This window comes from Misgurnus anguillicaudatus, chromosome 24, assembly GCF_027580225.2.
Source record: "Misgurnus anguillicaudatus chromosome 24, ASM2758022v2, whole genome shotgun sequence".
Classification (NCBI taxonomy): domain Eukaryota; kingdom Metazoa; phylum Chordata; class Actinopteri; order Cypriniformes; family Cobitidae; genus Misgurnus; species Misgurnus anguillicaudatus.
The window spans coordinates 8,672,501-8,687,490 of NC_073360.2; the positions used below are offsets into that span (position 1 = coordinate 8,672,501).

Here is a 14,990-nt window from a genome sequence, read left to right on the forward strand (position 1 = left end):
GCGCTCCGTCCAGTGGCCACGTAGATCGAGCTTGCCTTCACTTGTGCATAATGCAAGGCATCTGCTTTTTGCTTTTCCATCGAGAAGAGGACACCTTGAGATCAGATACAGAAACATGCAACCGCAGCCCGGCTAGCTCAGTCGGTAGAGCATGAGACTCTTAATCTCAGGGTCGTGGGTTCGAGCCCCACGTTGGGCGTGTCAGCTGCTTCTCTCGTTGGAGCTCTTCTCTGCAGCCCTGGGTTCCATGTCGTGGGAACTTCAGAAAAATCCTGACCAAGGCATCTTTGCGTTTCTGTTGCAAAAGAGGTTTCCCATGCTCTCCTGTGTACACGGTTGTGTCTCCACTCTTCGCGTTATCCTTTTCGCCTGCTGACAAGAGCCCTCTGATGTGTCTGCCACCATCCCACGTCACGCTGTCGTCCGTCTCTGTGGCGCAATCGGTTAGCGCGTTTGGCTGTTAACCGAAAGGTTGGTGGTTCGAGCCCACCCAGGGACGTTGGAAGCTTTTCAATGACACGCAGAGCGCCACAGGGCCATGTCAGCCTTGTAGCCATCTGAAAAACAATAGGTTCTTCTTCTTCACTTGTGCCACTTCACTGGGTTTTTGAAGGATTTATTTACAGGAATGTATGATCAGAGTCTTACAGCTCAAAGACCCGGAATTTAAAAAACTGTGTAAAGAAGTACCTTGGTGCCACCAAAAGGAACAAGTCCAAGCCGAAACCCAGTTGTAACCGTGACTGAAAGAGGTTATTGCTCTAGGGCATGCTCACGCTACAGGACTGTGAGAGTAACTGAAGTGTTGTGGCGCTCACACTGCACGACAAGGTTCCTGTCATCTGCCACGAGCCAGAGGTCTCGCAGCAGACCTTGAATATTCTGCCTGCGATAGCGCCCTCCGTCCAGTGGCCACCGAGCTTGCCTTAACTTGTGCAACATGCAAGGCATCTGCTTTTTGCTGTTCCATCGAGAAGGGGACACCTTGTGACTGGGCTCTTTCACTTGTGCCACTGCACTGGGATTTTGAAGGATTAATTTAAAGGACTGTCTGATCAGAGTATTAAAGTTCAAAGACTGGAATTTAAAAAACTGTGTAAAGAAGTACCTTGGTGCCACCAAAAGGAACACGTCCAAGCCGAAACCCAGTTGTAACTGTGACTGAAAGTGGTCTGAAAGAGGTTATTGTCTCAGGGCAAGCTCGTGCTACAGGGCCGTGAGAGTAACTGAAGTGGTGTGGCGCTCACACTGCATGACAAGATTCCTGTCATCTGCCACGAGCCAGAGGTCTCGCAGCAGACCTTGAATATTCTGCCTGCGATAGCGCGCTCCGTCCAGTGGCCACGTAGATCGAGCTTGCCTTCACTTGTGCAACATGCAAGGCATCTGCTTTTTGCTTTTCCATCGAGAAGAGGACACCTTGAGATCAGATACAGAAACATGCAACCGCAGCCCGGCTAGCTCAGTCGGTAGAGCATGAGACTCTTAATCTCAGGGTCGTGGGTTCGAGCCCCACGTTGGGCGTGTCAGCTGCTTCTCTCGTTGGAGCTCTTCTTTGCAGCCCTGGGTTCCATGTCGTGGGAACTTCAGAAAAATCCTGACCAAGGCGTCTTTGCGTTTCTGTTGCAAAAGAGGTTTCCCATGCTCTTCTGTGTACACGGTTGTGTCTCCACTCTTCGCGTTATCCTTTTCGCCTGCTGACAAGAGCCCTCTGATGTGTCTCCCACCATCCCACGTCACGCTGTCGTCCGTCTCTGTGGCGCTACTTGGATCAGGATCGTCGGTCTCTAAGGCTCTGTTCTCGTCCAATCGCTGATCTCGCTGTCCATTGTGAGAATGGACGAGAGCCAATCACGTCGCTCGCTGTCCATTGTGAGAATGGACGAGAGCCAATCGCATCGCTCGCTCTCCATTGTGAGAGAGCCAATTGCAAGCCACTCACCGCCGCTTATATTCGTTATAGGGATATCGACACTTTACTCTCTGGAAATTATCTGTGAAGTTATAACTGATCAAAGTAAGTAATAAATATACTTTCTTCTTCTTTTTACTATATTATTAACTGTCAATATATTCGTTAATTTTTTCCCCGTCACACAACGTCGTTTTGTCGAGTGTCTCCTTTTAGTAATCGATAGTGATATAACGTTAAATTTGAATGCTATCCTTATTAAATGCATTTAAAGACTTTATTTTGTGATGTGTTATAAACTGTGGTCACGTTATCACGACATTTAAAACACCATTTAGTCAAATTAAAGTTCGGTTTGAATGTCATTTGTTATATAAACATGGTTTTACTGTGGTAAAAGTTTTTGTGTTTATAAACTGTGGTAACGTTATCACGAGTTGCATATTATCTAACATTTAAAACACCATTTAGTCAGCTTAAAGTTCGGTTTAAGTGTTATATTGCCATGATTTTACTGTGGTAAAAGTGTTTGTGTTTATAAGCTCTAGTCACGTTATCACATGTTGCATGTAATCTAACATTTAAAACGCTAAAAGTCAGCTTAAAGTTCGCTTTGAATAAAAAACAGTGTGTGACTGTATTACTAATAACGCCCATACTCCAGGCTTTCAACCAAATGAAAAGGACAAGCAGAGACAAGATCACAGATAACAAATTTATTAATCCATTAAATTACTAAAACCACATTGAGCGAGACAGTAAAATTTACACAGGTCAACGAAATAGACTTTGTTGTGGTTGGCTTACATGGGCCGTCCACCATACACTAACCAACACAAAAAAAATCAAAATACAAGAAGAGAGGAAAATAAAAAAATAAACTAATCAAGTTAGTTTATTTTCTCTGATTGCAATAAACAATTTACTGCTCAAATAATAAACACACACTTCAAACCAAATAAAGAACAAAATTATGTAAATCCACCCAACACAAACCAAATAAGTCAAAATAATAAAAAAACACAATCACCCACAATAACTACACTACATTCTTGAGCAGTTTTAATGTAAAGCAGATCAAAGAAATAATACAACTCAGATAACAAAATAATCAAAATACTAAATCAATTCAAAAAAACAAAGCCTAGTAAAACTATTATACTTGTACTAATAATGAAAAAAATAAAGCAACCAAAGACAAAATTTCAATACAACTCACACACACCACACACATACAACCAACAAATACACACAAACCAAAAGATTATACCATAATCAATCTGCTCCGTAAATGAGCAGCATTAATAAAAAAAACAAGAAATATCACAAACCCCAAATTCCAAAATAACCGAAATAAATCAATAAATAGACAGATCTAAATAATAATACCAGATAATGACAGTAAAAGAAAAACACAATCTTACGTTAACTTCATTGTAAACACAGGACAAATACAATGAGCAAATAAACACAGGTCAAAAAGATTACACTTGATCTGCTCCGTTTAGCAGTATCCATACAAAAGAAGACAAAAAGAAATTTAACAAACCCCGAAATAACCGAAATGACTAAATCAATTAATAAACAAACAAACAAACAAACAAACGAAATGATAATAGCTGATAATTACAACAAAACCGAAAAAAAATAAAAAAGCCAAAACAAACACACAATTTCAGTTAAACTCACACACACAACAAAATACGATCAGCAAATAAATGAAAATCAAAAGGATTGCGTCACCGTTAATCTACTCCGTAAGTGAGCGATGTCAATATGCAGGAAGCAACCCAAATACCAGATTACTAAATAACTAAATAAGTAAATTAACCATACATAAAGTTGCGCCGGTGAGGTGGCGAACACCATACAATCCCGAAATCAAGTTACGGGTTTAGAGTGGCTCCAACATGGGCACCGTACAGGCATTAACAATGTTCAATGAACTTGCGGGCGCTCGATACAACCACGAGCGTACACTAAAAACCCGCTTCTCAAAGAGGAACGCTGATTTAACCGCAGCAAAGCAGCAACTGGCACTCTGAAAAACATTAAACATACTTTTGTTTGCTTTTCTTCTTCCTCCCCACTCCTCTCCTATTTATAATCACACCAGAAGGGTAGGGAAAAATAAAATTACATTTTGCGTGTATAACACTCACATACTCACAGCGGATGCCTGGATATACCCAACTAATCTAAAATAACACCAAACAAGCACATTAATCACACCTGTGAATTAAATAAACTTCCCCACAAACACCCGTATTCTAAATTTATAATTCCCTCCCATCTATACCCTTAAATTTAACCAAACCTACCTTTCCTGAGGAGTGAAGGAGATACAAGACCTACAGCAACAGGTCACATCGGTACAATGTCATGAAGAAAGCAAACTCACCTGTGCCTATATAGCTACGTGATTACCTGACGTACGCAACCACGCACCTGGTGCAATCTGTCTGCTCTTTTAAGGGGCTATGCCAGCTATTATTAAAGAGGCAATTCCACTACAAGTGTTATAGTTGTAAATGTTGTCATTCCTTAACATGGTTTTACTATGGTAAACGTGCAGTAAGCATAATTTTGGTTGGTGGATTGATTTCTATTTGTATTAAACAGTTTTTACTTTGAATATAATGGTTAAACTGTGATTAGTGAAACAAACCAAGGTTTTTGGTTACCATGGTTTAACTATACATGTTTTTTTTTGTAGTAAAACCATGGCTAATCATACATCATTTAGTTAGCTTGAATTTTTGTTTTTTTAATTAATTTGTTTGGCAACACTTTAGTGTGGGTATTAACTATGACTTGTCCCTTAAAAAGCTCCTTGTTTATTGCTTTATTTTATTAATAGTTAGTAAATTAGTTATTATGTTTAGGTATTTGGTAGGATAAAGAATGTAAAATAAGGTCATGCAGAATAAGACATTAATATGTGTTTAATAATTACTAATAAACAGTCAATATTCTAGTAATATGCATGCTAAAAAGCCACTAGTTAAAAAACCCTAAAATAAAGCTTTGCCATTTTATAGCTGTCATCATTATAATTTAATAAAAAGAAGGTGTAGTTGTCCAGTACTTGCAAAAATACACTTGTTTACTATTATTTCCATGTTATGTTCAGAGGAGCACAAAGCCAAAGAGCCACAAGGCTATGGGAGATGGCGAGTGGATGGCCAGGTTGAGGGCTTTTGCCAGCTCTGGAGTTTGGCCATCTGGAGGAGGAAATCGACCTTCCCCAAGACAGCGGAAGTGGTATGACCTCTACCAGAAGGTAAAGCAAAGTTACCTGTATTTTAGTATTTATTATGTTGTATGCAGGTCACCTGAAAATGATGCAGAAAACATCAGTAATGAGTCTTATATTTCAGATTGAGAATGCCCCATGCAGGCTCATGGACAGACCACCCTCTTTGGAGGGTCCATGACCTGCAAGTGTGGTTTCCACACCACTAAGTTCATCTATTTGAAAATTACATTTAATGTCGCATCACATATCTGTTATGCTGTTTCACTACACGTTATTCTATTCTGCTGTTGTTTTAGCAGCCTGCCACTGCCGCTTCATCTCCTGCCGCACCTCCAGAGTCTAAGGCTTCAGACACAGCAACCGGCACAGTTGCCCCACAGTCTGAAGCTTCAGACACGGCCCCTGCCCCACGGACCTTCCTGAGGCCCCCTCCAAGTTTGTCAATGGTGAATGTTCTATCTGTAATTAATGTTTACTTAATTGTTTGTAGTTAAAATAATGCCGTGTAACTTAGTTGCATTATGGAATTAACTTTGTTTCTCTTCTTAGTTCACTAAGTCACGGTTTGGTGGGTCCCATTCGGCTTTAATAAAGCCAAATTTAGTGGATCGAAGGAGCCCCAGCCCCTCTCCTCCACCCTCTTCAAGGACCCCTAGTCCTTCTCCTCCCAGCCCCTCTCCTCCATCCTCTGTGAGGACGGCCACCCCTTCTCCATCCACTATGAGGACCCCGAGCCCATTCTCTGTTAAGGCCCCCAGTCCTGCTCCACCCTCTGTGAGGGCCCCCAGTCCTGCTCCACCCTCTGTGAGGACCTCCAGTCCTGCTTCACCCTCTGTGAGGACCCCTCATCCTTCTCCACCCTCTGCGAGGACCCCCAGTCCTGCTCCACCCTCTGTGAGTACAGCCGCATCAATTTAAAAAATTTTAATATAAATTTAATATAATTTAATAAGTAAGGTAAACATTTTCAAAACTCCACACAGCTAGCTATTCTTTCAAAACCTAATCTAATGCTTTCATTCTAGTGAAACTAAACGAAAAGAGATCAAAAGTATGATAGTAAGAGTTTTATGAAAGGCAGTTATTATGAATTAAACATTTACTGTAGATAAAATACTTATTTTGTGTAGTGAAAACGATACTTTGTGGTTTAGTGTATAAGTGTATTATTCTAACACAATTGAAAATACGCTGAATGCTTAGATAAAAGGGTGCACTTTTATTATCTGTGATTTGATTATAAACATTTTAAAAAAATTACTAACTGCTTGTGAATATTCCACCAAAGCAATAAAAAACTAGTGGACAGCTTGTGGTGTATATTAGTGCAGCTTTTATTTATACATTAAACAAATTGTCTTCCAAACAGGAGGAGCCTGGAGGAGTCCAGCCAGCCCCTGCTGGGGCCCCAGCTTCATTCTGGTTGCCAGGTGAAATGAGCAAGACCATCCCTGTGCAGGACCAGCGGTGGATTGCAAACACCTTATTTCACTCTGGCAAGCTGCGGCCAGATTTGAAGCTGTGGTATGAGCCCCCTGTCCCAGCCCTTATTTACCACCAGACACCAACTCCTGACAGGTTCTTTACTCATCGGTTGATGGTGTGGATGCCCTACCACCTGTGGAAGGTGCGGGTGTCCTGCCCAGCTTGTGGCAAGAACCTGACAGGTTATGGTGTCCACAAGAGGGCTCGGAAGGTCCTGGACATTGAAAGATATTACCTGATGGTAACAGAGACACTCAGGTGCACTGTGTGTTCTCTCAACTATCTGTCAACAAGTCAGACTGTCCGGGACCAGCTTGACCTGCCTCACCAGAAAATGTTCCGGCTGATCCTGACCCAAAAGTGAGTAAATCAGTGTAAAAAATATGTTGTTTGGGAAAACTGCCCTCGCAATTTAATTAATCACAGCAACAATGTGCATTTCAGGTATGCCTGTGACATCTGTGTCATTAGGCTGCTTCGGGACCGGACGCTGGGCAATAGTCCAGCTCGATTGGTGAGGCAGTTAAAGGAGAACCATGGGGAGGAATGGCTGAATCGGTTGGCACACTATGTTGGGGAGTGTGCTTACTTTGTGGATCGACCCAGCCTCTTTCCAGTGGTCTGCCAGGAGCCTCCAGAGCCCATCGACATCCCCACCAGTCGTTGGCTGCTGTCCGTATACGGCAGGGACATCCTCTGCCGTTTAGACCATATAAAGGCCAGCATCACATCGACTTTTGGCACCATCTTAAAGATGGATTCCACCAAAAAGGTAATAAATATTTTTTTCTCAAAACAGTAAGTTTGGATTAACAAGCAACTGAGAATTTTTACATGTATACGTGAACTTAATGTAAACATATTCTGCAAACATAAATGTAACGTATAATTCCTAAAGTTAATGTAATGTTTTTTGTGTGTGTATATATTGGAATATTGGCTTTTATTGAATTTGTACCTACTGTCTGAATCTGTATTTAAAATGCTCAGTGTAATACACAAACAAAACTTACATTCTTGTATAGAATATGAAGCAGATAGTCAACAAAACAAATCCATGAAATTTGTGTCACGATCATCTCAGAACCGCCAGAAATAAAAATGTAAGCGAATGTAAATGTAAAAATATTTATTAACAAAAATTAAGTTAACTCATAATAATTAACATTGAAAGCACTGCTATTTAGAAGTAAATAAAGACTGAGTAAGTAATGCAAAATAATAAACATTCCAACATAACAAATAGGCCTGCTAACATATAACCCAATACTAAACAAATACATAAAGCAGACAAATAATCACAACAGAGCAACCCAAAACTAATGAAAAGCCAGAGGGCAACATAAGGGGGCCAAATCAGAGAACCAAAAACTCATATATCCTACTCTGCAGGTATTTCACATGATGATTACCTCATAAGTCTGCCCCACAGCCAACTAAGCAAAACGGACCCAGAGGACCGTCACAATTGTTTATAACAAGTAAATATCCATGGTGAAAAAACATCTAAACATTTTGATCAGTGTGACACATGATCACAAAAACACCTTTTTGTCACCTATTTAGAGACACAATAATTAGACTTTGAAGCATTAATTACATTTTCTGGTTTAGTTTAACATTTAACATTTGTGACAACTGCACTTAAAGTTCAGAGAATGTAAAGAAGACTGTTTGAAATGCAAAGACTGTTTGGAAAAATCTGTCAAAGCGACTGAGAAAAACTGTAATGTTAATATTACATCATGTCATGTGTCATTACATTTTTTAATTTCAGATCACAAAGAAGCTGGCTGGCCATGGACGGGGGACAGCACTCTGGGTCTCCTCAATAGGGAACGAGTTTGGCCAGATAGTGACCAGTGTCCTGTCAGTGCAGGAGGGGCCAGGACTGGACAGGATGGTGGCTGGTGTCATCGAGAGGTATCGCCAGGCAGCAGTTCCACCCCCGGTTCTGCTGTATGTGGATTGTGGCTGTTGTGTCATGAGCGAGGGTGCAACCAGCAAGCTGCAGACCAGGTTTGGGCAATGGCCAGACCTCCACATACGGCTGGATATCTGGCACTTTATGAGAAGGCTGGCCGTGGGCTGCACCACCGATGCCCATCCCCTCTACCCCACCTTCATGGGATGCCTGTCTGCCTGCATCTTTGAGTGGGATGCTGGGGACCTCAGCCTGTTGCGGCAGGCAAAAAGACTGCAGCTGATGCAGGAGGGTGTGCCAGGTTTTTACTGATGTCCTGGTGGACAGGAGCATCAGTAAAAAGGACCTCAGCCTTTACTGCCGCAGGAGGACGCGGGGTGAAGAGGCCACCATACGCCTCATTGAGAGGTTGCTGCAGGAGCTGGGAGGGACCTTATGGGTGTGCCACTCCTGGATGAGGTGCGCATGGAGCACATCTGGCGTGTGCAGAAACGCCATGTCAAGTGCATCCAGGACTTGCCAGGAGTGGCACTTTACACAGAGATGGGCACCACAAAAAAATCAGGGGTCATCCTGACCAGGTATCGGTGTGCCAGAGGGTCCACATCCCTGGAGTCTTTTCATTGCCACCTGAACAGGTTCATTCCAGGTTGGTGTCTCACATGTATGATGTTTTAAATAATGATTGTTTTTTTCTATATTTTTGAATAATTTCTATGCATTATTCAGATTGAATGGTAAGTTATTTTTTATTGGTATAAATGTCTTGTTCTTCTTCTAGGAACCAGTGCTAATGCGCTGAATTTCCAGCTCTACCTCCTGGAAGGCCTGAACAGGTGGAATCAAGTCGAGGGACTGCAGCAGTGACCAGCAAGCCAGCCTCTCTTCTCACCTACTCCGGGGATATGGCCCACTGCGTCCACACCAACAGCCTGAAGGTGTTTGGTCGGCCATTTGTGCCAACTTTCAGGCCCCCTGCCAAATATACTGGTATGTCTTACCCTTATCTGGCTGCATAATATTTTTTGGTTTGTGGGTTTTCAATGTTCTAACTAAACATTAAGTCTTTACTTTTATTAATCCCTCCAAAAAACAGTAATATTGTGAAAATTCTTCAATTTTAATAGGCTTTAAAGTATAATTTATTTCTGTGATGCAACGCTGAATTTTCACATCATTACTCCAGTCTTCAGAGTCACATGATTATTGTTACTAAATATTTCTATTTTAAGTGAATCCTGAAAAAAGTATCACAGGATATAAAAAGCAACAAGCAGCACAACCATTTCCAACATTAATAAATCAGCACATTAGAATGATTTCTAAAGGATCATGTGACACTGAAGACTTGAGTAATGATGATGATAAATTCAGCTTTGCATCATAAAATAAATTAGATTTTAGAAGTATGTTAAAATAGAAAAGTACTATTTTAAATATTACAATACAATTTTACAGTATTACTGTTCTTTTTTGTATTTTTGCAGGCTTGATGCACATAAAAGAATTCTTTCAAGAAAATTGAAAAATATTAATGTTTCCAAACTTTTTTTTTACAGGAGAGCTTCTTGGTGTTGACTACCTCCCTCCTGAGTCAGACTGGACAGCCCCTGGTAGTGGAGCCTGACTCAGAAGAGACAGAGAACATGCTGGAGGATGTGGATGAAGACGAGGCAGAAGAAGACGAGGGCTTCGGGGAAGACGAAAGACATGATGTTACTGTGTCAAGTCTTACTGATGACCCAAGCTTCTCTGTCTCCTCCCAATTTCTGCCCTCCTCTGAGTCTCTCTCCTCCACTAAGCCTGCTGTCCCCTCTGCCCAGCCTGCTGCCTCATTCACCATGGCTGCAGCCTCCTCCACTCAGCCTGCTAGCCCCTCTGCCCAGCCTGCTGCCTCCTACACCCAGACTGCTGGCCCCCCTGCCCAGCCTGCTGCCTCCTACACCCAGACTGCTGGCCCCTCTGCCCAGCCTGCTGCCTCCTACACCCAGACTGCTGGCCCCTCTGCCCAGCCTGCTGCCTCCTACACCCAGACTGCTGGCCCCTCTGCCCAGCCTGCTGCCTCCTACACCCAGACTGCTGGCCCCTCTGCCCAGTCTGTTGCCTCTTCCACCATGGCTGCTTCCTCTGCTGCCTCCTCCACCCAGCCTGCTGCCATCTCCACGCCAAGTGCCTCGGCATCTTCAGAGGAGTCTGTGGTGTGTAAATACCTTATTACAAAATCAGAAATCACTGTGGTTATGTAACTGTAAATGTAAAACATGTAAATGTTAGGAAAAACCCATAGAAACTGACTGACCTGTATCTGAGACTTCCAAGAGTGTGAAGTTTAATGCTGGTCAACAAAAAGAAGGAATATGTATATATGTATTTGTGTATTGTCCCACTTCACTGTCTGTTTTTTTTTCAGTGTTTGGATAGCTCTGGTATGCCAGGCATGGACAGAGTAGACAGCCTGATGGAGTATCTCATGGAGCTTAGAAAACAGCCCTTTCTGGCCCTCACCAACCAGCAGGTCAGGAGCATTCAACTTTCTCTATTTTCCATCTTTGCCCTGTCATGCATTAACATTTGCACATGTTTTGTTTTCTCATATGCTGTGTATCATATGCTCTTTCTGCTTAGGTGAGCAATATTGTTGCTCTTTGGCAGAACCTGCTGGAGTATGACAGGCAGAGGGTGGTGTTTGCTGCCAGATACCAGATCAAGCAGAACACAGGGAGGTACAAGACCTCCAAGAAAAGGCAGGAGTTCACTCCAGGGGTGGAGAGTGTAAAGAGGCAGGCACTCACCACCACTGCCCCACTTGCCCAGTGGCCAGATTGTTGTCGCCTGGTTGTGACAATTTTTATCAGGCTCTGTGCTATCTATAAGAGTCCCAGGAAGAAGGGGGATAGCACAAAGTCCAGATGGGACCTCATCCTGGAGGACTACAGGAATATCAGGCAACGCATTCTGGACAGGGCCGCTGTTATGGAGCACACCACGCTAGTTCAGTGGCACAACAAAAGGGTAGCTAAACATGACACTGCAGTATCAAAGCAAGGGCTGCTACTGCCTAGTAGGTTGTCTGTGGCGACTGATCCTTTACTCCCTGCCCATATGCGCCCCCCGTCTGCATCCCCCCAGTCAGGTCCGGCTCACCAGTACCACATGCCCAGCAGCACTGTGGGCCAGGCACAGGTGAAGAGGAAACGGAGAATCCCTTCAGCCCCAGTGGTGATGACAATGCCAGCTGAGCAACAACAAACCCGGCGGCAACTTTTCCCTGCTCCACCCCCGGGCCCTCAATTGGTCATGGTGACGCCAATGGTCTCACAGGGACTCACAGGGCCTGTCCTGGTTGCTGCTCCACAGGCTCTCAGGGTCAGCCTTTCCTCTGCACATCCTGCCCCTCCTGCTGCTGCTCCCCCAGTTCGAAAAATGACCCGTCATGTGCCACACAACACATGCAAAAAATGCGGGCAGTTCAGAACAGCTGATACTGGGCATAGCCAGTACAAGGGGGTGATATACTGCCCCTCTGTAGAAACAGTTACAAAGGAGCAGTGGTTGGAGGAAATAAAAAAAAACCTCTTAGTGTGTATATAGTTCTTTTTCTTTTTTGCGCTTGCAAAGACTTAATGATAGCCATGGACACTGTAAAAGGTTATCAACGTATATAGTTCACTGTTATTATGTTCTTTTGCACTTACAAAGAATGCACAAGAGCCACATACACTGTGAAGTGTTATTTATGTGTATAGTTCACTGTTATTCTGTTCTTTTGCACTTACAAAGAATGCACAAGAGCCACGGACACTGTGAAGTGTTATTAATGTGTATAGTTCAGTGTTATTATGTTCTTTTGCACTTACAAAGAATGCACAAGAGCCACGGACACTGTAAAGTGTTATTTATGTGTATAGTTCACTGGTATTCTGTTCTTTTGCACTTACAAAGAATGCACAAGAGCCACATACACTGTGAAGTGTTATTTATGTGTATAGTTCACTGTTATTCTATTCTTTTGCACTTACAAAGAATGCACAAGAGCCACGGACACTGTGAAGTGTTATTAATGTGTATAGTTCACTGTTATTATGTTCTTTTGCACTTACAAAGAATGCACAAGAGCCACGGACACTGTGAAGTGTTATTAATGTGTATAGTTCAATGTTATTATGTTCTTTTGCACTTACAAAGAATGCACAAGAGCCACATACATTGTGAAGTGTTATTAATGTGTATAGTTCAATGTTATTATGTTCTTTTGCACTTACAAAGAATGCACAAGAGCCACATACATTGTGAAGTGTTATTTATGTGTATAGTTCACTGTTATTCTGTTCCTTTGCACTTACAAAGAATGCACAAGAGCCACATACACTGTAAAGTGTTATTTATGTGTATAGTTCACTATTATGCTCTTTTGCAATTACAAAGAATGCACAAGAGCCACGGACACTGTGAAGTGTTATGTGTATAGTTCACTGTTATTATGTTCTTTTGCACTTACAAAGAATGCACAAGAGCCACGGACACTGTAAAGTGTTATTTATGTGTATAGTTCACTGTTATTATGTTTTTTTGCATTTACAAAGAATGCACAAGAGCCACATACACTGTAAAGTGTTATTTATATGTATTGTTCTGTTGTCTGTTCTGTTGTACATGCAGAATAATGACTAAAATAATTAAAATGTGAATGAATCAAGGAATTAATGAATAATCGCATGCTTGTGATTGACAATAAAAAGTTTGGACATGATTAAAAAACACTCTCCTTGTGTTTTGCTTTGCTATATTATCATTACAACCTTTTTCACAAGAGCCTAGAAGTTTTGAATGTCAAGATGCTTAAATAATAAATGGATAAATTGCATATTAATATAACTAAAAGTGCACAACTCAGAAATGTAAATATCCAGAATCAGTAATATGTCATTAAAACAATGTTTATTTACATTTCAAAATGGCATAGCAGAAATGATTTCAATAATATGGACACTATTTATGTGATTTTACTGACAAAACACAAATTTACATCATTAAGTAAAAAAATTTTTTGGGCAGCAGTGTGATTCGAACCGGCAACCTTGTGATCAACCTAGAGACATAAGCCGCTTTTGCACTATCGGGCCTGTGCGAGCCAGGGCTTCAAACGGGCCTCACGGAGCCAATAGCCTCAGACCTCCAGCTGTGTAGCCAAAATCACGACGCGTTTGCATTGTCAAGCCAATAGCGCCGCAGCGCTTCAGAAAACCCCGCCCTTAATACGCCTACCTGGATGTAACGTCACACAACTCCGCCTGTTTTACTGTGAGGAAGTCACTTCAATCTGACAGGAGACAGGAGTGAGATCGCATCATCATTCAACAAACAAAGAACATAACTGAGGCGGCTGTTTGCACGGTGAAAGCCAAGATGAGAAGATAGATGTTTGCTCCATCCGCGGTGTTACTCTTGAAGTTTATGTTGGCTGCACACGAGCGATCTCAGGACGGGACAATATCAGATCAATAAGCTTTATGAAGTAGGATAATTACAAATAAAGCATTCATCTACCTAATGTGCCATTATACTATATACACAATATTTTAAAGAATATAACGAGTCCTAGTTTTACATTTATGTAAAATAATCTTATTTTAAAATATGCACGTGTGTCTAAATATGTAACGTTAAGTTTGTAATTATAGTTCTATGGCGATGTAAACATACTTACACATTATAAGATATCTTTAATATCTTTAATCATGAAAACGTTAGTTGAGCATCACATGAAACACAAGGTAACTGTCTAATAGCTATTTCAATAATGTGTCAATCAATAAATACTTTTGTCTATAAAGAACTGCCTCGAATAGCTGAATAAGACTGAAAATCACTTTACTTGCATCTCAAAAATCAAAACGTTTGAGAAATCATTAGAAAATGTACTCGTTAAGAATCAACTCTGAATATACACAAGTATTTAAAAAGCTATGTTACAGTGGTTAAGTTAATGATGGTTATATTTACCATTTTGTTGCATCTTACCATTTCTGTGTTTCAGATGTGATCCTTATTAAGCAATCATTTTCAATAAACTGACAAGCAGTCGTAGTAATTATAACGCGGTACTTTATTTACATATGAAGTTTATATCAGTGCACAGACAGGTGTATTTAAAGACATCTTCTCCGGACGGATTTCAACATCCATGGCTCTTGTCGTCTCATCATCATCATCTTCGTTTCATCTCCTGCTCTTTCATCTGTTGCTGTATCATCTCTCATATACAAAATAAAAACTCCTGGATGACAAACTGAAAGCTTTACGTTGGCATTTTTCTGTAAAACGGACACAAAAGAAAGCAGCACATGTGACGTTTTGTATAAAGGGTTTGTAAATAAACATACAGTTTACCGACATATAAAGTTTGCTAC

The 14,990-nt window shown here is 41.5% G+C and overlaps 1 protein-coding gene and 3 non-coding genes across 6 annotated transcripts; all 4 read left to right on the forward strand.

The window, feature by feature from the left end:
- The first annotated feature begins 126 nt into the window (after positions 1 to 126).
- Positions 127 to 199, forward strand: trnak-cuu (transfer RNA lysine (anticodon CUU)). The gene has a single exon. It is a non-coding gene; the product is annotated as a tRNA-Lys (tRNA).
- Positions 200 to 425: 226 nt separating this feature from the next.
- trnan-guu (transfer RNA asparagine (anticodon GUU)) lies at positions 426 to 499 on the forward strand. Its single transcript has one exon. It is a non-coding gene; the product is annotated as a tRNA-Asn (tRNA).
- Positions 500 to 1,451: 952 nt separating this feature from the next.
- trnak-cuu (transfer RNA lysine (anticodon CUU)) lies at positions 1,452 to 1,524 on the forward strand. Its single transcript has one exon. It is a non-coding gene; the product is annotated as a tRNA-Lys (tRNA).
- Positions 1,525 to 1,633: 109 nt separating this feature from the next.
- LOC129437622 (uncharacterized) lies at positions 1,634 to 14,568 on the forward strand. Of its 3 annotated transcripts, XR_012367593.1 has the most exons (7): positions 1,634 to 2,017; positions 5,046 to 5,617; positions 5,721 to 6,065; positions 6,541 to 7,016; positions 7,101 to 7,428; positions 8,434 to 9,229; positions 9,362 to 9,565. XR_012367593.1 is itself a non-coding variant. In XM_073862879.1 (5 exons), the coding sequence occupies exons 3-5, from the start codon at positions 10,227 to 10,229 to the stop codon at positions 12,169 to 12,171; spliced, it is 1,623 nt and encodes a 540-aa protein (XP_073718980.1). In that variant the 5' UTR covers positions 8,892 to 9,229; positions 9,362 to 9,570; positions 10,140 to 10,226; the 3' UTR covers positions 12,172 to 14,568. The 3 variants fall into 3 exon arrangements, 1 of the variants encoding a protein (XP_073718980.1); XR_012367594.1 differs by lacking the exon at positions 1,634 to 2,017 and having other exon boundaries at positions 4,460 to 5,617; XM_073862879.1 differs by lacking the exons at positions 1,634 to 2,017; positions 5,046 to 5,617; positions 5,721 to 6,065; positions 6,541 to 7,016; positions 7,101 to 7,428 and adding exons at positions 10,140 to 10,778; positions 10,991 to 11,095; positions 11,206 to 14,568 and having other exon boundaries at positions 8,892 to 9,229; positions 9,362 to 9,570.
- The last annotated feature ends 422 nt before the right edge of the window (positions 14,569 to 14,990 follow it).